At 35.8% G+C, this 27,274-nt stretch overlaps 1 protein-coding gene across 2 annotated transcripts in view; it reads right to left on the bottom strand.

Moving 5' to 3' along the window:
• LOC149797465 (DNA repair protein RAD50.L-like) overlaps nucleotides 1-27,274 on the bottom strand; it is a 240,693-nt gene that overhangs the window by 122,857 nt on the left and 90,562 nt on the right. For both annotated transcript variants that reach the window (XR_016421828.1, XM_089962273.1), the window contains exons 18-22: nucleotides 18,577-18,689; nucleotides 17,297-17,395; nucleotides 14,675-14,761; nucleotides 10,212-10,304; nucleotides 2,529-2,563 (exon numbers count right to left, since the gene is read on the bottom strand). Coding sequence is in view for 1 of the 2 variants with exons in the window: in XM_089962273.1 (XP_089818399.1) it covers nucleotides 2,529-2,563; nucleotides 10,212-10,304; nucleotides 14,675-14,761; nucleotides 17,297-17,395; nucleotides 18,577-18,689 (427 nt within the window). In the remaining variant the exon portion in view is untranslated. The remainder of the gene's footprint in view (nucleotides 1-2,528; nucleotides 2,564-10,211; nucleotides 10,305-14,674; nucleotides 14,762-17,296; nucleotides 17,396-18,576; nucleotides 18,690-27,274) is intronic.

Here is a 27,274-nt window from a genome sequence, read left to right as displayed (position 1 = left end):
GTGACTAAGGTATCAGACTGGGATCTTGTTTTTCATAATTCTGGTCCTCCAATCACTAATTGGTAGAGGGAATAATTAACTTGGACTGCAGACTAAAAGTCCTGGAAAAGGACAGCAATGCAACAATAACAGGTAATGTAGTACTTCTTTTAAAATCATATTTTGCATCTCTTAATCTCAAACATATTTTAAATTAGAGCAGAAAAGAAAGTGTAATGGAAAACTTAATACCCCGACCCATACTCATGACCTTGACCTTACAATCCCTAATGTGGTACATACAACATTTTCTAACGACAATGTACAAGTATACCATGTTTCACCCTAAAGCTAGGGGCCATGGTGGCTCAGTGGTTAGTGTGCTGGACTCATAACCAAAAAGTCATATGTTTAACTCCTACCATCAGACCCACCTGGGTCAGCCACCACGGTGTTTTTCTTGGGAATGGCACTTTACTCCAATTGCCTCAGCACTAAATAACCTACTTGTGTTGCTGTGCTGTGAAGCTGCAAACCGAACCAAATCCTTAAAGCTGAAAGGGCTCAAAAGTTAACAAGTGAAAACTGAAATGCAAAATATTGACCTGTGACTTAGCCTTGATGATAGACCCACCAATCTAGTACACCACACACATACTAATAAATATATATCAGACTGTACCATTCCTTAAACTCTAACAGGTCTAATGTTATACTGCAGAATGGAAAGTGTGATGGAAATATGAAAGTGAATAAACCATGACCTAGACAGTAGACAACACACTTTAACTAAGTTTCATCCCTAAATCTCAAACAGCTCTAATGTTACATAGTGGAATGGGTCATTGTATTTAAAATATTATGCCATGACCTAAATCTTGTAACAATTTCTAATGATGATATAAATGTAGCTTAATTCCTGTATGTATATGTTCATTTTATGCATTTATTTCTGCCAAATATGTTGTGAAAAATTGGTAATGCATATATGCCAAATGGTCAGTTAATCTTTTAATTATGAATCCATTTGTATGTAATAATGTAAGTGGAGAAATTACCAGGTGTATAATGAGGATGTCATTTTCCAATGTTAGTCGTGATTGCCAGCTCATGTTGCCATTTCTAGGAAATGAGCATGTTGCTGTCACTACTGTTCATGTTGCCATTTCTAGGAAATTAGCTTGTTGATGTCACAACTGTTCATGCCATTTCTAGGAAATCAGCTTGTTGATGTCACAACTGTTCATGTTGCCATTTCTAGGAAATCAGCTTATTGCTGTCACAACTGTTCATTTTGCCATTTCTAGGAGATAAGCATGCTGCTGTCACAACTGTTCATGTTGCCATTTCTAGGAGATCAGCCTGTTGCTTTCAAGACTGTTCATGTTGCTATTTCTAGGAGATCAGCCTGTTGCTGTCACAACTGTTCATTTGCAGTGTACTGGTTATCTGTCTGGTCCATAAGGGACCATGTTGGTGTCAAATGACTTTTGTGACATCACTCAAAACAAAGAGGGAGAAACCAGCTCTGTTAATTAAAATGATTGCTTCGCAGCCCCATGACATGAACTCCAATAACATACCCAATCTTGGAGTCACAAACAATACAAGACTCTAGATATAGTTGCAACAAAGAGGGCAAAACTAGCACTGCTAATCGAAATGACTGCTCTGCAGCCACATGATACAAGCTCTAATAAGATGCTCAATCTAACCATCACGAACCATATCAACACTGTATATACATGTAGTTGCAGTGTTTCCTACAAGAACAAAAACCTTCTGTGCATGGCTGTCTATAATTTCTTGCAAAAATTCCATTTGCAACAGGAATAGGTTTTTAAATGTGCAGACACAGAACATCATCCAATAATGGAATCATAGTAACAGCACTGCACGAAAAACTTTCTGGAATCGCTGTGCACTCAAATGAAAATAAAGGAAACAGTGTTCATCCAAGTCTGACTGTCTTTTACAGAAGTCTTGATACTTCAGGGAACACCCTGAACTAATAGAATAACTACAAAAACTTCATTAGTAGCAAAAGCCATGAAATGATCATCACTTTGGATATGCATACTGACCAATCACATGACCTATGCACCATCTTGTGGGGTCCCTTGGGGTAAAAGGGTTCAATGAAATGATGATGTAAATGAGTATACCAAATTTCATCCCTAAATCTCAAACAATGTCACTGCTAAAGAGCAGAGAAAAGGTCTGATGGATTATGGGAAGAGGAGATGGAAATTTTGATACGATGTCCCACACTTCTGTTTAGAGGTGGCGTTAGACAAGCTAAATTTTGATTTTTTGTATATTTAAATCAAAGTAATGACTTAACAAGAGTTCTCACTACCCATTTTCATTGGTGCAGTTTCTGACATAATTCCCATGAATTTATACTCCCTGGGTTTACACACAATTTGCAACACTTAAAAAAGGTGTTTAGCAATTGAATTTGCATGCTATACCACCTTCAACTCGATTTCAATGTCAGTGCAGTAGTGGGGCATAATGTTGACGAAATAAAGCTTTTATGTTTTTACCTTTTAATTCTGCTTCCTCTTTATTCAACTGTTTCCTGAAAATACATTATAAAAAATTACAAAGGGTTTTACCAAATACAGTATGGCCTGTCTTAAAAGGCCACTACTCTGAGAGACTACCTGTTTTGAGAAACCATATTCACAATGCACAGATTTATTAATATACATAGTGTTATGACTTGCCATGACAGACCAGATTCACAATAAATGGATTGACAATATAGTGTTTACATCCTGTCATGACAGACCATCTGTCTTAAGAGACCCAATTCTCAATGCATAGATTTATTGATTCTGTAGTGCTAAGACCTGTCATGAGAGACTGTTGTGACTTTTTGACAGAAGGGGTGGTCTTTAATGCTAGGTTCTACAGTAATTAAAACAATAATTAAAACCTACTTCACTGAAACAAGGCTTCTGATTGGGAAATAATTTTCAGATTCAGAAATAAAGACTCTTATCTTGCAAAGTAAATCATATTCTTGTTAACAACAACAAAAAATCCCTAACGGATTAGTGAAAAATTCACATAAATTTAACCCCCACCTCTTTTGCATCTGACAACAATACCCATGATGAAAAGAAGTCTATAACACTGTTTCCACTAAATACAGCATCAAACAAGTTGCATCCAGTTGTAAGCCAAAAAGAAGATTTTACAAAAATCATATAAGTATGACAGTGACTGGTCAATTTAGGATCTTCAGAGGATGATGACAATGAGCAACAAAATTTTAAAAACTCCATGATGATAAAAGTATAATGCTGCAGTCCATATACTTGGAATGTCTGTCTAATTTGCTGGCAGAAAAATCTCTTTTACAAGTATCTTTCAATTTTCACAAATATTTCTTGATGATGATGCAGAGTTGCTAAGATATGTATTCTTGAAATTATGATATTGTATAAATAATAAAATAACAAATTCATTAGATTTTGCTATTGGAAGCTAAGTTAAAGCTAAATTAAACCAGAGTTATTGTCCAGATCCACAGTGATCTGTCCAAACAGTTAATTAGGTTGACCCCACCCCATATTTACTTTTTGTGGAGAATATCTGCCAAAGTTTAATGAAGAGTGAACTGATGGGGCTCAAATATCCAGTTTTGCAAACCAAAATGAGTTTCTAACAAAATTCAACTGCAGTATAACTGATAGTGATTTTGGAGAACAAAGGTGGTCATGAAAGCCTATTATGTTTAGTAACAGGAGTTGTAATGATAAATAAAGTTACATTCTACATGCCATCCTAGTAAATGAAGGATTAAACTGAAATCTTTTGTTATAGGACATAACATTTCAAAGATATAATCTGGCAATTTGAGTAATGATTTATTAGACAATGAAAAGGGCAAATCCCAAGTTTTGGAGTGGAAGGGCAAATCCCAAGTTTTAGACTGGAAGGGCAAATCCCAAGTTTTGGAGGGGAAGGGCAAATCAAAAGTTTTGGGGTGGATGAGCAAATACCAAGTTTCAGAGTGGAAGGGCAAATCCCAAGTTTCAGAGTGGAAGGGCAAATCCCAAGTTTTAGAGTGGAAGGGCAAATCCCAAGTTTTGTAGTGGAAGGGCAAATCCAAAGTTATGGGGTGGAAGGGCAAATCCCAATTTTTGAGGTGCTTCTATTGACTGAATTGTCAATCACAGAATCATTCTTTACTGAGCACAGTGATTTGGTTATTTTGAGACCAACAATTATTTCCCTTCTTTCAAGAGAAGAGTGTTGTATATTAAAGCTGTGAAATCCTGGTACTCTTCATTGTACTTCCACAAAGATAGAGTTGTTAGACAAATAGGTACTGCTTAAAGGTGTAAGTAGAGCTTTTGCCTTTTTTGTCCCCTTTGGGCCCTTGCCACCTATCCTTGCCTCTACCCCCCCATGATATACTTAGCCCATAAGCAACCCATGCATGTTGATCACTTTTAATTTTGTCCATGGGTGTACAAACACATACGTGATGTGAGCCAGCAATGGGGGTGGTGAGAGTTTTGGATGGATGTTAGTACCTCAAAGGGCTTCCAAAAAGGGATAAACCCCAGCCTTTGATGTTTGTGTTGTGATTGTGGAAACAAAATTTTGCAGAGTGTACCTATTCAGGCAAGCCTATGGTAGTGGTCAATGCACACACTGAGAGCTAAAGTATATGTGATTGATAACCAGTTCTCTGCATGAAGATTTGTATTTATCTGACTTTCTCTGTCTGTATATCTGATCTGTTTCTTATTTGTGCTTGCAACTGTCTGTGATTTTCACAATCTCAAACTCAGCTGCACTGATTATTTTATCTTCAATTTCTACCGAGTAGAATTTACTGATCATATTGAGACTGCTAAGGTGCATATTCAAGAAAGCAGTCACAGAAGTTAATTTGCTAGCACTATTAGAGACCTCTGTTACTTCTGATATAGTTCTGACAATAATATCAACTGGTGCACCTACAATTGGTGATGTTATCATGATTCCAGTCACACCAAGACCAACAGTTGCTGCCACATGATGAAGACTGCAAATAACATCTACAACCAAACGAGCACATTTGTATTTCAAGATCATCACATTTCTCTTGGCAATTTCATTTCACAGCTGTTGTTCTGATTTGATTATTTTTCACACTGGTAAGACTGAGGGTCTGTCATAGTTCTTCTACTAATAATACAATCACATATTTTAATTGCACAACAGGAAGACCTGGTCTGGTTTCATTTTCACTAAATTACAGCATGTATGAAAGAGATACATTCTGGCTACTAACTTTGTTCTGCAGCCGGTCATAATTCTTGTCACAAAGTAAAAATCCATATGGATCATAACCTATATACAAACACTAAATATACTTTAAATTTTTTATAATCAGCACTCACTGGAATTAGTCTACATGTGTAACTTTGCTAACTGATCATGAAATGGAATTCATCAATGAGCATGATCATGTGATCAGAGCACTGCATTACATTACTATCATATTCTTCTTTTAAAATTTATAAAGCAGTGTTGATTTTTCCTTTTTTTGATCTGACATGTTTTGAAGTTTGAAAAGAATCATCTGCTCTAACATTTACCATCCACAACTCACACTGTGAAGCGTTTTACTTAAAATCAGGCACCATTTCCTTTAAAATAATAGACTGGTTTGCCAACTAACAAGCTTATCAATATGATGAATCTATGAGGCAAAGTTCATATTTAAAGAAACCCATCTGTTTTCTTGGAAATGGGTCATATATAGTTGCTATAAATAATAAATAATGTTTTCTTATGCTATTCTTATGCAGCAGTTATCTCTTTAAGAACATTCTCAAAGTTCACTGATTGCTGCCCATCAATTGGTTTTTCTGCTTCTTTGGTTAATATTCTTGTAATTTCAATCTCAAAAGTTACTACACATGATCCTGGCATGATAGCAATATGTTGTTTTGTTTTAGTAATTTGTTCATCCACGTATTGTTTTGTTGTAACCACAGTCTTTGATAAACACAACTGACATGCATCTGTCTTTGATTCCACTGTTTTCAGTGACCTCAGCCAGGTTCTTTGCGACAGCACCTCTGAGCTTGACAATAATACCTTGAATGTTTCTTTTTGAAGTTTTCAGTTTACCAGTGTGATCATCTGGGTCAACACCAGCTACCTTGCTGGTAAACTCAGACAAATCCACTTTGGTGGCAAATCTGTTTCCACATCAGCACTGTGTCATCAAGCTGCGTAATGTCTGTAAATGTTAATAAACACTGTTGCATAATATCAAATGTACTTTAATGTGAAATCAAAAAGTGTTTGCAGGATTGGTGAACACTCAGTGCAAGTAATGATTCAATGACAAGATAACCACATATGGGACCATCCAATGGAATTTCTTGTGGTAAATTTGAATAATTTTTGTCCACTGTGTAGGGCACTAGTGCCCCGGGATAAATAATTAACAACTTCAACTGGTGGTGCAAGTCCACACGAGTCAAAATATAAACTATGTCGAGGTGTTACCACGTATGTGACCCAGTGAGTGCCAGGTCCTGTTGATGAATCCAGATTGACGATGCCAGTTTCACGTGTGCATGGCAACAATGATACAATTTCCTTTCACATAAAATACCATGAAGATGTTTGATTGATTTTGCTATCGCAAGTAAATCAACACTAGTCAATGGATGGGTCAATGGCCTGATATTCTGTGACCCTTTTAATCGATGACCATTGCCTGAGGGTATTCAACAATTTTTGACTGGTAAACTAAGATCTCTTCCATATTTTATATGGCCACATGAGGTTCTGCCTCTGACCACCTTTTTCAAAGTCATTCATGATGCAGTTCTAATGCTCCAGCTTTTGCAACCACTGGAGCCACTGCTGCCAGATTGCTGGAATCATTGCAAGGAATGTAAAATATTCCACTAGTCTTTTGCATTTGTGTCAACTCTGACTTAGATAATTTTAACATTACTGAGGTGTTTGGCCACATTAAGCTGAGCATTGCCAACCTGTGCGACATTGCCAGTTAATTTTGCCTGAGAAAATTTCGGAATGACTTCAAGGAAGGAAAACACTAGATGTGTCTTGTATTTGCAATTCCATTCTTAATTGATTGGGGTCTCTGACTGGATATGAGTAATAGTGAAAATCTCTCTTGCTTCGATCCACTAATACAGGTGCTCCCATGTCAAATACATCTCTGAATTGCCAGTGTTGCAATCACTGAATCTGACAATTGCTGTTGAATGGCATCATTAATTAATTTACTAACTACAGGCAGCATTTATTCTGTCAATGGAAATGTAACTGGAACCATCTTTGTTGCTCGTGTTACTGTCTCACTTGATCTCAAAGCAACTGAGCTTCCTGTGAGCCTAGTTGTTTTAATCAATCCACAGTAGCACTTTTATTGCTATCCAACTCGCATTGCAACTTGATTAGCAATGAGTGCAGCATGTGATGATAGGGCTGTGAGTGCTTTTGGTGCACTCGCAAATATTCCACAAACAACATTACCGAGCCCAGTTCCGCAATATATCATGTACACAGGTTTTCTTGCATTAACTACATGAATAGGTTTCTCATGTTCATGCACGACTGTCATTGCTATTATTATTAAATGTCAGGTCAATATCTAATGTACAGTTGAATCATCAATGTTTCACTCTGCAGATTAACAATGTGCCAATCTTGATCTACAACGGAAAAACAAATCTGCATCAGCCAATTGTTATGTCATGGCAGATTCACAGGTGCTGCAGGCGTAATCAATATAAAATCACAGGCTTTCATGGCAGGTGACAACCTGAACAGAATATAACTCTGAACAACTACACCTGTTGTTTTAGACCTGCTTTCACAGCTACCAATTATGGCATCACAGGTTAAATTAACCTGAATCATTGAAGTTTATTCTCACATTGTCAGGCATGATATGATATCCCAAGCATAAAAATCATTTGGTCAGGCTAACTTAACACTATTCTTATGGACGACTATATTATCAACCGTGTACATTTAAGATATGATGGCAATGATATAACTGAGTGTGGGCTCATGAGCATCTATAGACATTTTAGAGGCTTTGCCAGTAAACACCGAAATTTCTTCATCAAATTACTTCATTGGTTGATTCTATGTCATATGCACCCGATAAAATCTCAATAATATTCCAGTTCATGCCAGTGTCTGCTGAAAACACAAATGCATTGTTCATAGGCAGACCACCAAATGGTTGGGATTGGATATTAGGCCAAATGTAAAACACTTGCAGCGATGCTAGTGCGATCTCATGTGTGCGTGAATCACCAGTGGTAACAGGTGCAGAAAAAGTCACACTGAAGTCGGGATGAGATGGTGATTATTGAGGCCATACTCTGGGTGGTATTTACAACCACCTGTTGCATCACAGAATACATTTAACAAAAAGCACAAAGTTTCACCACAGAGCATCTCAATCATTTCAAAACTCCTCATTGGTGAATGGATGTATGCATCAGTTCATGCATCAGTGCACTGTATGTATTTCTATGCATAAGATCATTGGCGAGCAACCACTGACAAACCAATGCAACTTAATTGATAACTTCAGGTGCATTTTTGCCTGCATGAACTGATCCCACAAATATTTCCAATCAATCCACAAGATCATTAGGGTCACAGAGTCCACCAAGGAACTTTCCTTTCCTTTTTATGCCAGATAGTCTTCATACTTTTTAACTTGTTTGATTAGATATTTGGAATGTTTTTTCATTCTTTGTTCCACTGGCCTGGATAATCTCTCAAAATCTATTGGCTGAACTAATCACTCTTGAAGATTTCTTGCTTCTCATTGGTGTCACATCCATTTACATTTGGTTAGGCTGTTTCCCTTTTTTGGTGGAGGAACAGGTGCAGCATGTTTTTGGTAGAACCTTTTTATCTGTTCATTTAGCCACTGTGACTCTTCTTTCTTGGAGTGAAATTTGGGTCTTAGTTGTTTAGCCACTTGCTAAATTGTTCTCTCATTTATAGAATTTTATTCTTTCTCTTGCATACATTGTTCCTCTTGCTCCCCTGTAGCACATTCAGGATTGCAGTCTCTAGGAGGCTGAAGTAGTTATGGCTGCATCACTGGTTGTGATGTGTACAGTGCTATATATTCTCTCCATAAAATTTCACCTTCAGTTCTTCTGTCTTTGAATACATTAAGCATATTTACAAAAAAAGTACAACAATCACTAGTTATTGTGTTTATCAGGAAAGCTGGTAATGGTGATATTGTGGCTGTATTAACGAAGTTACTAGGGATACAATCACTGTGAACATGGTACTTGATTCTAACAACCAAACAAAACTAGGTGAAGCACCTATCAATTGCACTGATGTTGTCTGTTACCATCATGATCTTGCTTATAAAGCATCCAATAATATCTGTGGATGTCAATGCACAGACATGGATCTCATTCATGTGATTAATCCAACACTGGGAGAATGAATCACATGATGGGTCATCAAAGAAGGTATGAAAGCCAAGACTGCATTGCGAGTCAAAGTCACTCATTAAAAATAAAAATTATACCAATATAAACAAATAAAAAATGGACACAAAAACCGCACATTATCTAAAATATACTACAGCCCATGTGGGTACTGAAGAGGTGAAGCTGCCATGGAACAGATAGCCAGAGCAACCATTATGTGACTCATTGGATGGCTCGAATGTGGATGACCAAACAAATTTATTTACAAGTACCAATAAAGATTTCACATAGTTGTTTCAATGCTGAAACACCAAATGATTTGTTATTTCTTTGACATGATTGTGTCTATGATCAACAAGACTAATTGTGCATATACAACATTGCGCTAATTATTGTCACAGTGGCCAACAGATATAAAGAAGCGGAGTCATTGACAATATCCAGTCATAACTGTACTGTACTTCATTGTCTTGCACAGATTTGTACAAAGGGTGAATCGGGACAAAGGTATCCTGTCAATATGGGGCATGGATTGCTGCAAGAAATATTGCAAAACAGAGCTAAGTAGTGTTTGATAGTCTTGTGTGTCCAACTATTTAAGAAAGAATTACTGACCAAAACTTGTTCAAATACTTAGGCTGCATTAAGACTTTGTTTAGAGAAAACAAATATGGGAACTTGGGGTAAAGATGGTACTATTTGTTTGGAGTGAAAGTACATATGGAATGAAACAAAATCAATGGTAAATAAACCTACATAATTATTTCCCTTTCTGCCTCCTCCTTGGATAAAACGATTTTAATTTCATGCAGACCTGCATCTAAACTTCTGATTTCCGCACTCTGTTTTCTGTAAAGCACAGAGAAAAAGATATTAGTTTAAATCATGACAATTTACATCTTTTGTCCATTCTTTGTATGCAATGTTATTACTAATAAAAATCTTTGTGCACTATGTTATTACTAATGTAGATCTTTGTATGCAATGCAATTACTAATGTAGATCTTTGTATGCAATGTTATTACCAATGTAGATCTTTGTATGCAATGTTAATAATAATGTAGATCGAATGTACACTATGCTATTTTACCAATGTAGATCTTTGTACACTACGGTATTGTATTAATGTAGATCTAAGAATGCAATGTGATTACTAATGTAGATCTTGTACACTATGCTATTTTACCAATGTAGATCTTTGTACACTACAGTATTGTATTAATATATATCTTTGTATGCTATGTTATTAATAATGTAGATCTTTGGACACTATGTTAATTTAATACACTATGTTATTTTACCAATGTACATCTTTCTATTCTGTGTTATTTTACTATGATATGGGCCTTAAAAACATACTGAAATAAGGGGAATGGATGCATTTCCCAAATTTCATAATTTTAGATAGGACAGTATACAAATATCATTAAAAAAAACATATAAATATAGGATAGTATATAAATATCATACAAAAGAAACCATGTGATCATGAGTTATATGCAAAAACTTAAGCCAATAAAATGAGAAATGTAGGTCATGTTGACCTTATTCTGTTAAAATGTTGTGGTACTAGCTGAGATGCATACAATCATTCAATCTAATGCTGCTGGCATGAATAGTTTTTGACAGTGAACCCCCATTAGTTAAGCACATGAAATATGGGTCACAGTGACCTATTTTTAAGGCAAGGTTTAGTTCTCACCAAGATGTATCTGTTCACCAAGTTTCATGATTCTAGGCATAACAGTGTGTGTAAATCTGTGCAAAAACTATCAAGTCATGAGCTAACCATAAAATCTTCAACCTAGCAAGTAAAATATGAAATATAGGTCACAACAGTCTTCTTTTGTTGTAAATGTATGGCATTAATAGAGATGCATACAATCATCCTGTGTCATGAATTAGGCATGAACAGTTTGAGAAATAGACACAAAACAATTTTTTTTATTAAAGTTGGTGAAACACAAAATATGTCATAGTGACTCGATTACTGTTGTAATGAGGGTGTAGAAGTTGTCAATATGTATCATTACACCAAGTTATCAGGGGCCCGGAGTGGCTGAGTCTTCTAAAACGCTCTCCGTTACAGATCACTGCCATCTCACCTCTGTCTGCATGGGTTCAAGTCTCGGATTCAGCTAATGTGGGTATGTGAGAAAGCTTGCCAGAAGCTTCTCGTGGGTCGGTGGTTCTTTCCGGGGTTTTCCCAGGTTCTTCCTCCACCATTAATACTGGCTGCCATGTATAGCCTATTGTGTGCTGAAAAATGGCGTTAAACCCTACAACAACAACAACAACAACACCAAGTTGTCAAGATGTATCATTACACCAACTTGTCAAGATGTATCATTACACCAAGTTTCACGATTCCAGATATAAAGTTATACAGTGTGCAAAACACCAGAGCTATTTAATGCAAAATCTTCACCAAGAATGGACAACCAATCTACATAATTTATATGTATGATATACAATGTCCAATCTACATAATTTATATGTATGATATACAATGTAGTCATCTCAGGCATAACCACCCACACACACACACAGATTTAGGTGATATGAAATCCACTCCAAATTGTTGCCTAGAACTTGGGAAGAAGTGTGCTGTGTGAATGCTTTTATCTGTGAAGATGGCACTTTTCATTTAATATGCATATAGTCATAGTTCAATATCTATTAAAATTTAGTCATATTTTATATTTTTGAAGTGACTTTTTGACCCAATGTTACAAGTGTAGTATACTGAAACTGGTTTTGGATGTTTACATCAATTTTTATTCTTAGTAAAACAAGTCACTATAATTAAGCTTAATTTTCTCTCTTTGTTTAAAGCAGCAGTGAATTACTAAATATGTATGAGATGGATTACAGGCCAGTAAAATGCAAGGCTATCCAATTTGGAATCTAGTATATAATAAAAAGAAATGTTTCTTTACCTGAAGTATATTTTCATTCTATGGTAGTAAAATTCCATGCAGGACATCAACAATAAGTTTCTTTTTTGAACTTCATACTATTGATCAAGCCTAAACTCAGGCCAACATAATACAGTGGAACCTGTCTTGAGAGACCACCCCTTCTGACAAAACATAATGGTCTCTCATGATAGGTGGTCTCAAATAACGGGTTATAACACTATATAATCTCTAAATCTGTACATAGAGAACCTGGTCTCTCAAGACATGTGGTCTCTCAGAGAGGTTTTACTGTATTCACACCCATTCCAAAGGCCACAGTAAAATAACAGAAAGCTAACACACTGGCCTTCAATCTGTTAATAACTGGCTTTTTAACATTACTTTTATAGTCGAGTGATGTGACAAAAATTATGAAAGTAAAATTATTCTGTTACTAACAAACACATTCCCTAAATGAGCCTAGATATATCTGGTCAAAAGTTTAAAATGAACACATTTTTAGAAATACAGTGATAACTTGCTGAATCGATGAATCTGTATCCCTATAGTCTGTACATGACAAATCTGTATCCATTTAATTGGTACATAAACAATAAATCTGTATTATCAGTACATAACCAATAAATCTTTAGCCCTATAATCGGTACATAAGCAATAATCTGTAGCCCTGTAATCAGTACATAACCAATAAATCTTTAGCCATATAATCGGTACATTATCAATAATTCTGTAGCCGTATAATTAGTACATAACCAAGAAATCTGTAGCCCTATAATTGATACATAACCAATAAATCTGTATACCTATAATCAGTACATAACCAATAATCTGTAACTGTTACATAAACCAATAAATCTGTAGCCCTATAATTGGTACAAAACTAATAAATATGTAGCCCTATAATTGGTACATTACCAATAATTCTGTAGCCCTATAATCAGTACATAGCCAATAAATCTATAGCCCTATAATTGTTAAATAACCAATAAATCTGTAGCCCTATAATTGTTATATAACCAATAAATCTGTAGCCCTATAAGCGGTACATAACCAATAAATCTGAAGCCCTATAATTGGTACATAACCTCTAAATCTGTAGCCCTATAATCGGTACATAACCAATAAATCTGTACCCTTATAATCAATACATAACCAATAAATTTGTAGCCCTATAATTGGTACATTACCAATAAATCTGTAGCCCTATAATCATTGCATAACCAATAAATCTGCATTAATAAATCTGTAGCCCTATAATTGACACATAAACAATAAATCTGTATCACTATAATTGGTACATAAACAATAAATGTGTAGCCATATGATCAGTACATAACCAATAAATTTGTAGTCCTATAATCATTGCATAACCAATAAATCTGTAGCCCTATAATCGGTACAAAACCAATAAATCTGTAGCCCTATAATCAGTACATAACCAATAATCTGTAACCCTATAAATGGTACATAACCAATAAATCTGTAGCCCTATAATCGGTACATAACCAATGAATCTGTGGCCCTATAATCTGTACATAACCAAGAAATCTGTAGCCCTATAATTGGTACATAATCAATAAATATGTAGCCCTATAATCGGTACATAACCAATAAATCTGTAGCCCTATAATCAGTACATAACCAATCAATCTGTAGCCCTATAATCTGTACATAACCAATAATTCTGTATCCCTATAATCTGTACATAACCAATGAATCTGTAGCCATATAATCTGTACATAATAGATCTGTAACCCTATACTGGTACATAACTAATAAATCTGTAGCCCTATAATCTGTACATAACCAATAAATCTGTAGCCCTATAATCTGTACATAACCAATAAATCTGTAGCCATATAATCTGTACATAATCAATAGATCTGTAACCCTATACTGGTACATAACTAATAAATCTGTAGCCCTATAATCTGTACATAACCAATAGATCTGTAGCCCTATACTCGGTACATTATTAATAAATCTGTAGCCCTATAATCTGTACATAACCAATAAATCTGTAGCCCTATAATCTGTACATAACCAATAGATCTGTAGCCCTATACTTGGTACATAATTAAAAAATCTGTACCCCTATAATCTGTACATAACCAATAAATCTGTATCCCTATACTTGGAACATAACCAATAAATCTCTAACCCTATACTTGGTACATAACCAATAAATATGTAGCCCTATACTCAGTACATAACCAATAAATATGTAGCCCTATACTCCATACATAACCAATAAATCTGGAGCCTTATAATCTGTACATAACCAATAAATCTGCTTACCTGATATATTTATCAAACTCCTCTGTCATGTTTCCACCTAGCCTTTCAGGAAGAAGACTGGAAATAAAGTCCTTGTGTTTTGCTTGCCTGAAAAGCATAAAATATACTTATCAAGATAGTCTCCTTGAAAGGAAAAGGATCTGTGTACATGTATGTACTGGGTCTAACAGCACATCAGCGTAATAATGGCTATATGATGCAGATAAATGTATAGTTCTAAAAATATAAAAGGCACAAAACACTCTGAATTATTGTATTTTCATGGGGATTAATTTTTGTTGGTTTGCAAAAAAGGATATTTTTATTGGTGCTTAATTTCATAGAGTAGGGAAGGGGTCCTTATTCTAACTACAAAAGGAAATGTTTTTGTTGGATCGTTTAGTTTGTGGGTTGAACCAACCATGAAATTCACAAAAATTGGTATCCCACATAGAATAATGAGTACACAGTCGTCAAACTTCAATCCAGCTGAGCATTTCTATGACTCTGAAGTTGACCAAGAGACTGCTTATCCAGCACTCATATTTGCTTTCCTAAATGGAGCGAAAGTACATGAACAAAAATGTCTGCTCAAAATGGTGCAATATAGGAACAGATAATAAATTTTGCTTGGAACTGCCATGACAGGATGATGCCATCTAAACTTTCTGAAATATATCTTGGTCAACATAAAAGACCTTTTTGTGACAGTTTCAGAGTTAAACATAGGATACATCCATAACACTTCATCTGAGTTATGATGCCGATAAAATTAATTTGTTCAAGATTAATAAGATGCTATAAAACCTATGCAAATAAACAAGTCTTAGTACAGCGTAACCTATGCAAATAAACAAGTCTTAGTACAGCGTAACAATTTCCACTCAGGAGTTCAAATCACACTGATTTGTCAGTCATACCACAAAGTAGTGGCAATAATATACCAAATAACAACTCAATTTATCCTAATAATTGTGCATGAAAATTTTATTCTCTGACTAAAACTTTACTTGCCAGCCTGGCTTTTGTTCAGAATTAGAGCTGTTAGGGATGGGTCCATCATGAAGGGCTTGTTACAGTTTTGTTCTGTGGCTATACTATGTTGAATCTTGCCCTAATCATTGATTACAAAAAGTAATCCAACAGTGATCATTAAACCTTGCCCTAATCATTGATTATAAATAGTAATCCAAGTGATTGCTGAACCTTTCCCTAATCATTGTTACAGTTTTGTTCTGTGGCTATACTATGCTGAACCTTGCCCTAATCATTGATTACAAATAGTAATCCAACAGTGATCATTAAACCTTGCCCTAATCATTGATTATAAAGGTAGACAGATGTAGGTCTACAATTATACCAAAATAATCTGGAATTTCTAGTTGCACTACAAAATACTGAGGAAAAAACCTCATTTTCTGGACCCAATTTTTTTCTACCCAAAATTTGCCCATGGTCGGAATTCGATTTTTTGTCTGGATATTAGTCTTTTTGGTCTCAGATCTAATGCAGACTGGTATGAACTGCAAACAGACAGATGAACCTTTGCAAAAAAGTAGGATAAGATGGGCATTTAGAATAAAGAGTGGTCTCGATATAAAAATGATGGGTCCATTAAGCAACAAAAAAAAAGAACTCCAACTTTTACCATTCTGCTCAGGCAGTATTTTATTGGAAGATCACCTGGAAGATGGTGTTTTTGGATGTATTCAGAAATAGCTTTCAAAATGTGGTTCCTACTTGAATTTCAGACGAAAATGACAAAACCTCCTGGGGTTGATATGTTAATGGGTGCACTTTGATGACGTCACCAAATTTGAATATTCCTCGTGTATTTAATCACTTGTGCATCGATATTTCACATAAGTTACAAATTTAGCAATTCCTTGACGATTTTTAAAAAAATTCAAAAATCCTTGTTGACACATTAACCCCTGGTGATGAGTTTGAGTGGCAGGAGGTAGTTGCCTACTGCCGTGCTCTGTAGCGTCAAGGTCATGTACGATAAACTAAAGTGGGTGGTATTATAGAAAGGTAGACAGATGTAGCTCTACAACGATACCAAATAATCTGGAATTTCTAGTTGCATTACAAAATACTGAGGGAAAAACCTCATTTTTTGGACCCATTTTTTTCCTACCCAAACTTTTCCTGTGGTCAGAATCCGATTTTGTGTGTGGATTTTAGACTTTTTGGTCTCAGATCTAAGGCAAACTGGTATGAACTGCAAACAGACAGATGAACCTTTGCCAAAAGTAGGATAAGATGGGCATTTGGAATAATGAGTGGTCTCAATATGAAAATAATGGGTCCGTTAAGCAAAAAAAAAACTCCAACTTTTACCCTTCTGCTCATGCACGAGCCAAATAGCCAATGAAAAATGATGTTTCTAACACAACTAGGCAATATTTTATTGGAAGATCACCTGGAAGATGGTGTTTCCAGATGCATTCAGAAATAGCTTTCAAAATGTGTTTCCTACTCGAATTTGAGACGAAAACAACAAAAACCTCCAGGGGTTAATGTGTTACTGAGAGATCACTTTTTGCATTTGGCTGGCAGAAGGGATACTCTCATAAAGTAGCTTTAACTCTGTATGATCCATCCATCCATCTATCCATCCATCTATCTATTTGAACTTACAATGTGTAGAACTTTCCTTCTCTAGTGGATTTTTCTTTTTCCAGAAAATGCAGATGGGCCTGTTCACTGGATTGATGGTGGAAATTGTTCATCTCAAGGCTGAAACATATGCATACATGCATGCACATTCTTCAACTATTCAAAATATGTACATCTCTCATAAAGAGTCAAATTAGAGAACACAACAACAAAAATTACTAATGTAGGCAAGGTTTCACTAAAATATGTGTAAAAGAGTTCATAAAAATCTACATCTAAAAAATGGTCCTTGGTTTTTAAGAAGTGACTATTAAGTTTGAATTAAGAAAAGATTTCAGTTATGATTTTGCATATCCATACTAATGGTACATGCATGTAGGTAAAACAGAATGGTTGTGCAATAGAATGATACATGTCAATTTATTCTTATAATTTAAAATTTATGCTCATTAGGTTTTATGAAATCTAAAAGAAAACATGGTATAAATCAAGTCTCATCTAATGAAACTCAAACACTTTTCATCAAAACAATTGTTTTCCCCTGAACTTTGTTAATAGTAAAAGTATGTTACCTATTCTGTAAATAAATGTTTCCTGCTTTTTGTAGGTTAATGTGGGCAAATTAAAACTCTGCTTCTCTTAAAATTATCTCCCACCAAATTCCCCAAAATTACTGCTAAACTCAACTAAGACCTAGATTAACTTAAGTGCAGTGACTTTCCAAATACCTTCAAATGTGGAAAGGTTACAACTATTTTTACAAAAGGCCAAAAATGATAATCCTGGAATTGAAAGACCAAGACATATCCTCAACATTATCCCGATTATTTAAAAAAGCAAGTACAGTACTCAATGTGGGAACTGTTCCAAATCTCAGCTTGACTGGATTTACATACTTCATAAAAGGAAAGCAGTGATATAAAAAATTTCTTACATTGCTAATACTTCTCCATGTTGTCTAAAATAAGTCACTTCTCCCTAAAATTCAAGTCTATCTTGACCCTTGCAATAAGTGGTCAAATCAATTCATCGTGTAATCTATGAAAAGATGTAAATATCAGTACTTATCCTTAATACATCATATTATGATAATTTGCTATTTCATGCTTTTGATATGATGGCTAATTTTCCGACCCATTCTATTATCCCCATCCTCCATAGTGAGGATATCACAAATAACAGTCAGAAGTAGTTTTTGCAAAATCATTAGGATGACTCATCGTTTTTTAATTAATATTTTTCACTTTTATATTAAAACTGTGTTCTCTACAAAACTATACTGTATCTGCAGATGAATTTACCTTAACTGGCTAATTTTAGATTCCAGCTTCAATTTTTCTTCCGTCAAATTTGAGATCTCTCTCTTTATGGCCTCAACATTAACTGTCTTCTCAACAGTTCGCAGGCCTTCTTCCTAGAACAGAATATGACAAGATGCATGTTTTGCCAACTAAATATGGGTCTTTTTAATGTGGATTTCATTCACTTCCAATTTATCCAGTTTGAACTTTTCTACTGTGTGTATTCATTTACTCCCAAGATGTTTGTCTCAGTTTGTCTACTCCTATTCACCAACTTCACTTTGATAATGATGGACAAAGAATAATGAGGTGTGGGCTACCAAATTTGATAATGATGGACCAAGAACAATGTTTGAGGTGTGGGCTACCAAATTTGATAATGATGGACCAAGAACAATGTTTGAGGTGTGGGCTACCAAATTTGATGATGATGGACAAAGAACAATGTTTGAGGTGTGGGCTACCAAATTTGATAATGATGGACCAAGAACAATGTCTGAGGTGTGGGCTACCAAATATGGATAGTGTATTTGGTTTGGTGTTTACACAGCATATGAACACATTTAGGACATTTAGTGACATGGCAACTGGTGTAAACTGTCTTCCTGTAGGACACACCAAGGTAGCAACTTTTAGTTGCTTAGTCTAGCATTGCTAACCACTCAGCTATCATAACTCCATTAGAGAGAGAGAGAGAGAGAGAGAGAGAGAGAGAAACAGAGAGGAGAGGGAGAGAGGCATAGCTAATCCAACTGGATATTTTTATTTTAAAGCTTTTAATTTGTAGACTAAGATGCATTAACATTTTGATGTTTTAATACCTGTTTTTCTTAAAAGATACTGGTTTTAAATAAATGTATTAATTAAATATGGAACAGGAAAATCAGGCTTGTAAATATAAACAAAAAGAATGTTTTAAGATCATAAAAATAAATTAAATGGAGTAGTTATCATTTAGGAAAGAAAAACAGTATACCACCTGGGAGCAGACTGACACAGTAAACAAGTTGGAAATGTAGCAGTGAAGTTAGGTGAAGATGTAAAACTACAGAACTATTAGCAATGAGTACATTGTAGAGGGCCCAGTTAACAACAATTTGCTTTGAAGGACCTAACAGAAAAACTTAAATTGAAAAACATAAAGAGAATGGACATTCAGGGTCCATAACTCATACACATGAGGACATCAAATGCAGGAATCCAACTCATTCAAGAAATCATTAACATAAATCTGAATGAAATCTAATAAATCTTTGGTAGAGTAATGCTAAAGAGCCAAAATCAGGAGGACAGGAAATCAGGGCCAATAACTCTTGTAAAAAATAATATGGAATGTTTGAAATTATGTTCATTCAAGGTCCCATCAAAATAAAGCAGACTGACAAATTTCGTTGAAATCCAACAGTTCTTGGTAAAGTAATCCATAGAAACCAAAATCAGGAGAATAAAAATAATAATAATAATAATAATAATAATAATAATAATAATATTAATAATAATAATAATTTATTTATAGAGGCTGACACTAAAAATGAAGGAGCAGTATCTCCAGTATATAATGTTGTGGAAAGATAGGGCCATAATTCCTGTGTCTGTTATTGCAGAATAAGAGAAATAAAATTACATCAAGGATTTGTGAGCATAAATGTGCATGTTAATTTAGGGTTAAATCATTTGACCTAATCACTCACAAAGTGAAAAAAGTCTGAAGAACTTTATCTTAACTTTGTGAGTGATTAGATAACAACTTACACACTGATAAATATCCAACCTCATTTAATTTTTATAATTCCAATTTACTTCCTTTCTGTCATCATATAAGCAGATTTCATCAAAAAAGCATTCATTTTTGGGTAGCTCAAAGTTTTATTTCATTAGCCTTTCACTGCAACAGCATACATAGCCCCTTCTTCACTAGCCAAGAGTTGTCAATTTTGTATAATATAGGGTAGAGTGAGAGTGGGTCTTGACAGTGATCTAAGGAGCTTGTTATGGTAATTTTTTCATTTTAAAAATGTTTGATGCTGTTTACGCCAGGCTATTCCTTTATTAACATTAAGTATATGGCATGTGTTCTTACAGAATTAATTGTTCTTGCTTTTAATGCATTTTGATCTTTCAGAAGCAAAATCATGTCATATTTAGTCAGATCACTTGCTCGTTATATGACTATGACCTTTAATAACATCTGGTGGAACATATTGTCAGAGCAAAATGCCATAATTTCTGAAGATTGGTTTGCAAAGCCAGCCATATGCTTTTTTGGTAAAAAGGGTTAGTGTTAGAGTGCACTAATGACTGTGCAATTACATTGTTTTAACTTGTGATGTGCGAGTGTAATCAGGGGGTTGCAAATTTGGGTTGGAAATCACTGAGGTAGGTGGGGCTTGTTATTTTATTAGTACAGTATAAGGTGTTGTTATTAGATAAAGCTTCATATGTAACTACCTGGAAACTTGGAACCAAAAGCAGACTGCAGGATTTAGCAATGTACAAAAAATTACTGATCAGTAACACGTGACTTAGGTTGAAATCCAAATCTTGGTCAGGTTAAGGTGTAGCAGCTAGGATGATCAATCAGTGGGCATAATTCCTGTAAATGATGGAATGGAATGCTGGAATCTTAACTCATACAAGGTCTTTTGCATATAAAGCTGTATATCATATCTTGCCTGATATCCATCCATCCTGTTATGCTGCAGGAATAAAAGTTAGAAGGATGCCAGAACTCCTTTAAATGATGATGAAGTAGCTGATAAAACCTGATGAAAATACTTGAGCATTTGTCTTAGTCTGAGTTTCCTCTAACCCTTCCCACCTCATTTTAGATATATGCACATTGACCTAGTCTGAGTTTCCTCTGACCCTTCCCACACCATTTTAGATATTTGCACATTTATGTAGGGGTGTTGGGTTAAAACACAATGCCTATAGAATATTTGGAATTCGCCAATACTGTGCAGTGTCAGCTAGGGTATATGCTTACTAGCTGGCCCAGCAAACTTAAATGGCCTCACATTTTTTCTCAGAAATTGTCAGTCTTGCATTCATTATGATTTTAATCTGCTGACAGACAAGATGAAATAACAGCATTGATGAAATTTGACCTGGTACTCCTCATTTGCATTGCTAGTTATGTGATTACCTAACACTCGCAACCTGTCCATGATTGAGGTTTGACAGTCACATGATACCAGCAAAGCCTTGTTTCCAATGCTGTTATATAAAGAATGAAAAAATATTGAGTTGAAGTTACTTAATATTTACAAAGAAACATATGGACAAATAATTTTTAACATAAATTTTGCCAAGAATGGCCAGAAACCTGTCAATATCACAGCACCCTTGTGAAGCCAGATTCAGCATGCAGGTAGCATATGTCCATGATTGTCTTAGTCACTTGATACCAACAAAATTATTCTTGATATGTGCCCTGATTGATGAGTCCGGCCTTCTCCAGGTTGCTGTGACATCGACAGGTTTCTGTTAGTTTTTTTAAAAATAAACATGTAGAAAATTACGTTTCCTTATGATTTTTTTTATAAACATTATGTGACTTTCATTTAATACTTTCATTTTTTTGTGCAACAACATTGGAAAGGAGGCTTTTGTTTGTACTGTATCACATAATTATTGATGTCATGGACTATTCACAAGTTCAAGTTTAATCGTATGGATCATACCTCCAATGTGTGTCAATTTGGACTACCTTGGCTATTTAGAAAACAAGGATTAACCAAGATGTTGTGAATTATCTATACTTTTCAACATTCATAACCTCCTGGTTAATTGTACAGCCAATCCAATCACAAAAATAGTTGAAGTAATACAAAAAGATTGGGTTTATTTTTTGTTGAGAAATTTCCAGCAAACAAAATGGATGATTTTACTGTAAATTACTGTGCCAACATACATCCAAGACATAATACTGCCTCACAGAAATAGTTAAGGTAGCTCCAAATGGTTACAGACATGTAGATTGCAAGGTTTGGTCAGTCACGTGACTAGCAATGCAAATGGTGAGAACTACTTCATCAATTTCATCAGTGCTGCATTTTCATTTTGTCTGTCTGCAGATTAAGCAGCTAATGAATGCTATACTAGCAATTACTGAGAAAAGAAATCCTCCTCCCATCAATATGATGAAGGTATAGCTTGATGTAAGTACAGTGTGACCCTGCTATAACACGGTAGTTGGGAGCCATAGAACCCGACCGCGCTATAGACCGAACCGTGTTATAAGCAACCAGGTCAGTTAGCTGAAGAAAATTATGCATGTACCCAAAAAAAATTGCGGGAGAGGGTGTAGGTAATAAATGCGGGCAGTAAAATACGTGCTTCATCGGCACAGTCACCATCTTAAATTGATGCTTATTAAATGAGAAATACACCTGTAGTGAAAACGAGGGAAGACATATATAATAGTTTACTTTTATTTAGAGAACCATGAATTGGTACATATAATAATAATAATAATAATGAGGACTTTCTATAGCGTCTAATCTTTAGAAGCTCTAAGCGCTTTACAACATTAGACAACACCTGTAAGATAAAAAACATATATAATGATATGATTACAAACACAAACACCATGAAATTAGAAAACAGAGAAAAAAACATGCTGAGAATATTTAAGGTAGGAAACATTATTAGGTCTTTAAGTTTGTTCTTGCAGTCGAAATAAGTGAGTTTTGAGAGCCCTCTTGAATGGGATCACTGTGTCTTTGTGTCTAAGTTCAGTGGGCAATTCATTCCACGTTTCTGGGCCCTGGTATGCAAAAGAACGCCATCCATATGACTTTGTTTTCATAGTGGGAATAACGAGTATACGATTGTCAGAAGAGGAGCGCAAGTATCTTGCTGGTGTGTACACATGGGTGAGGTCGGATAGGTATGTTGGACTAGAGTACGTCAGTGAAATGTAGCAATGAGAACAAATTTTGTGTTTGATTCTGGATCAAATGGATAGCCAGTGTAGGGTACAGAGCAGCGGGGAGGTGTGCTCTGATTGTGGTACTCTTAAGTATGATCCGAGTAGACGTGTTTTGAACTTTTTGAAGTTTCTGGAGCAGATATTGAGATGAACCAGACAGAATTGAGTTACAATAGTTCAGTCTTGAAAGTACTAATGAACACACAAGTGTTTTAGTGGCATCAACTGTAAGATATTTGCAAATGGAGCTGATGCGTCTCAGCTCAAGATATGCATCCTTCCATATGTTCATGACATGTTGGTGCAATGTGAGAGTACTGTCCAGAGTAACACCTAGGTTTTGTATTGATTGTGTAAATTTAATATTGGTGTTGCTGATATTTAATGTTTGAAGTAAAGGATGTGAATGAGAAAGTCTTTGTGTTGTGATCAGAATGGCCTCAGTTTTATCATCATTCATCTGCAGCTTGTTACATGTCATCCATGATTTCACATCAGAAATGTACCTCTCTACACCTTGGATGGATGCATCAACTTCAGTTGGGTGGCTAGATTTGTATATTTGGGTGTCATCAGCGTACAACTGGTGAGACACTGGATGATGATCTATGACACTTGAGAGCGAGTGAGTGTATAGAATGAAGAGAACAGGTCCAAGAACAGACCCCTGTGGAACACCACAACATAGATCAACTGGGCTGGAGTGTATTCCATTTGCAGATACAATTTGTGTCCTGTTGACCAAGTAGGACTTGAACCACAGTAAGGCTGTATCATGAATGCCAAATACATGCTGGAGACGGTGAAGTAATATATCATGGTCTATTGTGTCTAATGCTGCAGACAAATCAAGGAGGGTGAGGACTGTAATCTTTCCACTATCCAACGCATAGAGAATGTCATTAACTACTTTTAGAAGAGCAGTTTCAGTACTGTGGCAAGGGCGATACGCAGATTGTACATTGCTAAAAAGACTGTTTGAATTTAGATGAGATACAAGCTGGGATAGAAAAACCTTTTCTAAGATTTTTGATATGAATGGGAGATTAGAAACTGGGCGGTAGTTCTTTAAATTGTTATGGTCTAGTGTTGGTTTCTTCATCACGGGCTTTACAATGGCAGTTTTGAAAAATGATGGGAATTCCCCGGATGAGAGTGAGGTATTAATAACATCAGTTAGTGAAGTCAATACTGGATCTAAGCACTCAAGCAGCAGTGATGTTGGAATTGGATCAAGTTCACATGACTTTGGTGCACTCTTCATCACAACTGCACGTACGAAATCCATAGAGACAGGTTCAAATGCTGCTAATGGTTGCCACTCAAATTCTGTATCCCAACTGTATGGTGACGACGAGTCAACTGAAATTGTGGTGTCAAGCTTATCTCTAATGGTTTGTACTTTGTCACGGAAGAAATCTGCAAACATGTCTGGAAGGTTGACTGGAGAGAAGGTTGTTGGAAGTGGTGTAGATTTGTTCCTTGACATTAGCTTGCTAGCAATCTCGAAGAGCTCTTTGCAGCTGAAACTTTCCATGATCTTAGTAGTGTAGTGGGCTGATTTTGCTGCATGGACTATATTTGTGACATTCTTCTTAGCAGCTTCATTGATTTGCTTATGAATAGTGAGTCTGGTGGAAAGCCAAAGCTTCTCAGCTTTACGGTAATCTGTTTTAGCAGTACGAAGTTGGTCCCTAACACTGCTATGCCATGGAGAACACTTCTGGTAGCAGGCAGTTATCGAGTTGTTCTGCTGTAGGAGGTAAGCAAGTTGTTAGGTTTGCTTGGATGTCATGCATTAGTTTGGTTCTATTTATCATACGGAGGTTTCTCTTAGTAGCAGATAAAGGTGGAGGGTTAGGGACTAATACGTCAAGATGACATATAATGCAGAGGTGATCTGACGCAAGGTCATGGGATACCAGGGAGGGATACCAGGGAGGACCATTGAATGTTATCATCAGGTCTATGAAGAATCCAGTCTAAAATGTGACCATGTTTATGGGTGGGTTGGTTAACTGACTGTTTGAGGTTGAAAACATTAATAGAATCTATGAGTTTTGATGTGTTCAGGTTTCTGGGACAGTCAAAGTGAAAGTTGAAATCTCCAAAAATAATCAGGTTGCCACCTATCGAATTTCCATACTCCAGGAGATTTGGAAACTGCTCCAAAAAGAGAGTTTCAGTCAGCTTTTTTTTTCTACTAGGAGGATGGCGGTATAGGCAGAAAAAATGGACTGACCTTTGCTCCAGTGTGAGTGTAGTTTGGACTAGTTCAAACGATGTGTGGTCGAAATTGAATCTTGTGGTGTGGTTAAGACGTTTGATCATGGAGTTCTTTGTGATGACAGCAATTCCACCTCCACGAGAGTTACGGGGGAACGACTTGATGGAGTAACCAGTGGGTGTTAGATCTGCACACTTGGGCTCATCGCCTGATGTTTTTAGCCATGTTTCTGACAGGAAAAAGATGTCAATATTCTGGTCGTTGATAAAATTAACTATTTCTGTGCGCTTTTCCGGTGGTCCTACTGATTGGGCATTGAATAATGCAATAGGCAGAGGTATCTCTTGGATAGTTGACACGAAGGTTGATGAATTAATAGGGATTTGAATTAGATTATCTAAATTAATGGTCAAATTTTTTTTAAATTGTCGAGCCGAATTAAGGAAGATAACTGGAATTCTTCTTCTTGTTCTACGCTGGCCAGTTTTGAAACAACATTTCTTTTTTCACTTCTGTTTACATTTAGGTAATGATGAATGTAGTCCCAGTTCGTTTAGTCTAGAGCACAATGTAGTGTGGAGAGCCAAGGAGTGATCATTTAAAGCAATTAATGAGGGTCCATCATAGCATAAACGAGTTGACTGGCGAGTATCAAATGACGGCGGTTTATTTAAAAACAGTGGAGCAAGACAGCTGAGAAAAAGTCTAATTGTTCTCATTTCCAAAACAAGGAGATGAAGAAACACATACGAATTGAACAGCCAATACATAATGAACACAATAGCGTAGATGAAGACAGGCAACAAGCACAAATATCATGAAAACGGCACTAAAAAATGGAACAGCTGCTTCAAGCCGGTTAAGTGACAGCGGCCATCTTGTAATCAATACGTGAATACTGTTTATATATACATGTCTAATGTATAGCATGAATAGTTACAACACCTTGTACTCACCCGCGAACATCATCATATACATTGAATCCACAATACAAGAGATTCCATTGAAAATATGCACACACACAGCTTTAAAATATTCAATAATTTTGTCACAGGTCATATTGGTCTGAGTTCAGTGGAAAAATATAGCACAATCACGTAACGAATGACGTAGCACTTTTACTTTTCAGTACGTCCCAAGTCGGTAAAAGTTAGTTTGCGTTTTAAGCCGCCGTTGGTAGCATTCGTAAGCATAAACATTTTCCCTACAAAAAGAAAACTTTCATGGCACAGTTAAAGTGTTCCAGTCATGTTGGAAAATGCAAAAATCCATCAGATTCCATTACTTTCATTTAAGTTTGGTACTGACTTCCTTTGATGAAAAGTTCTTTGTTTTTATTAAAAGATTGTAGTTGGCTTTCTTTGATGAAGGGTGCATGCATTATTGAAGTCACTGCTAAAGGACAGCTTTGGAGAACCAAACAAATGCCCAGTTCTTACTGCGGCGGCAACATCAAATAATTGTATTGCATGATTGAGACCAATTTTTTTTCTTCCATTTGCTGAGTACATTTTCATAACAATCGGTTCTTCAAAGGT

Source organism: Sinohyriopsis cumingii, chromosome 6 (genome assembly GCF_028554795.1).
Source record: "Sinohyriopsis cumingii isolate HCF-2022 chromosome 6, ASM2855479v2, whole genome shotgun sequence".
Taxonomy (NCBI): Eukaryota; Metazoa; Mollusca; class Bivalvia; order Unionida; family Unionidae; genus Sinohyriopsis; species Sinohyriopsis cumingii.
Note: the sequence above shows the minus strand (reverse complement) of the source record. Positions and strands in the feature narration are given on the sequence as shown.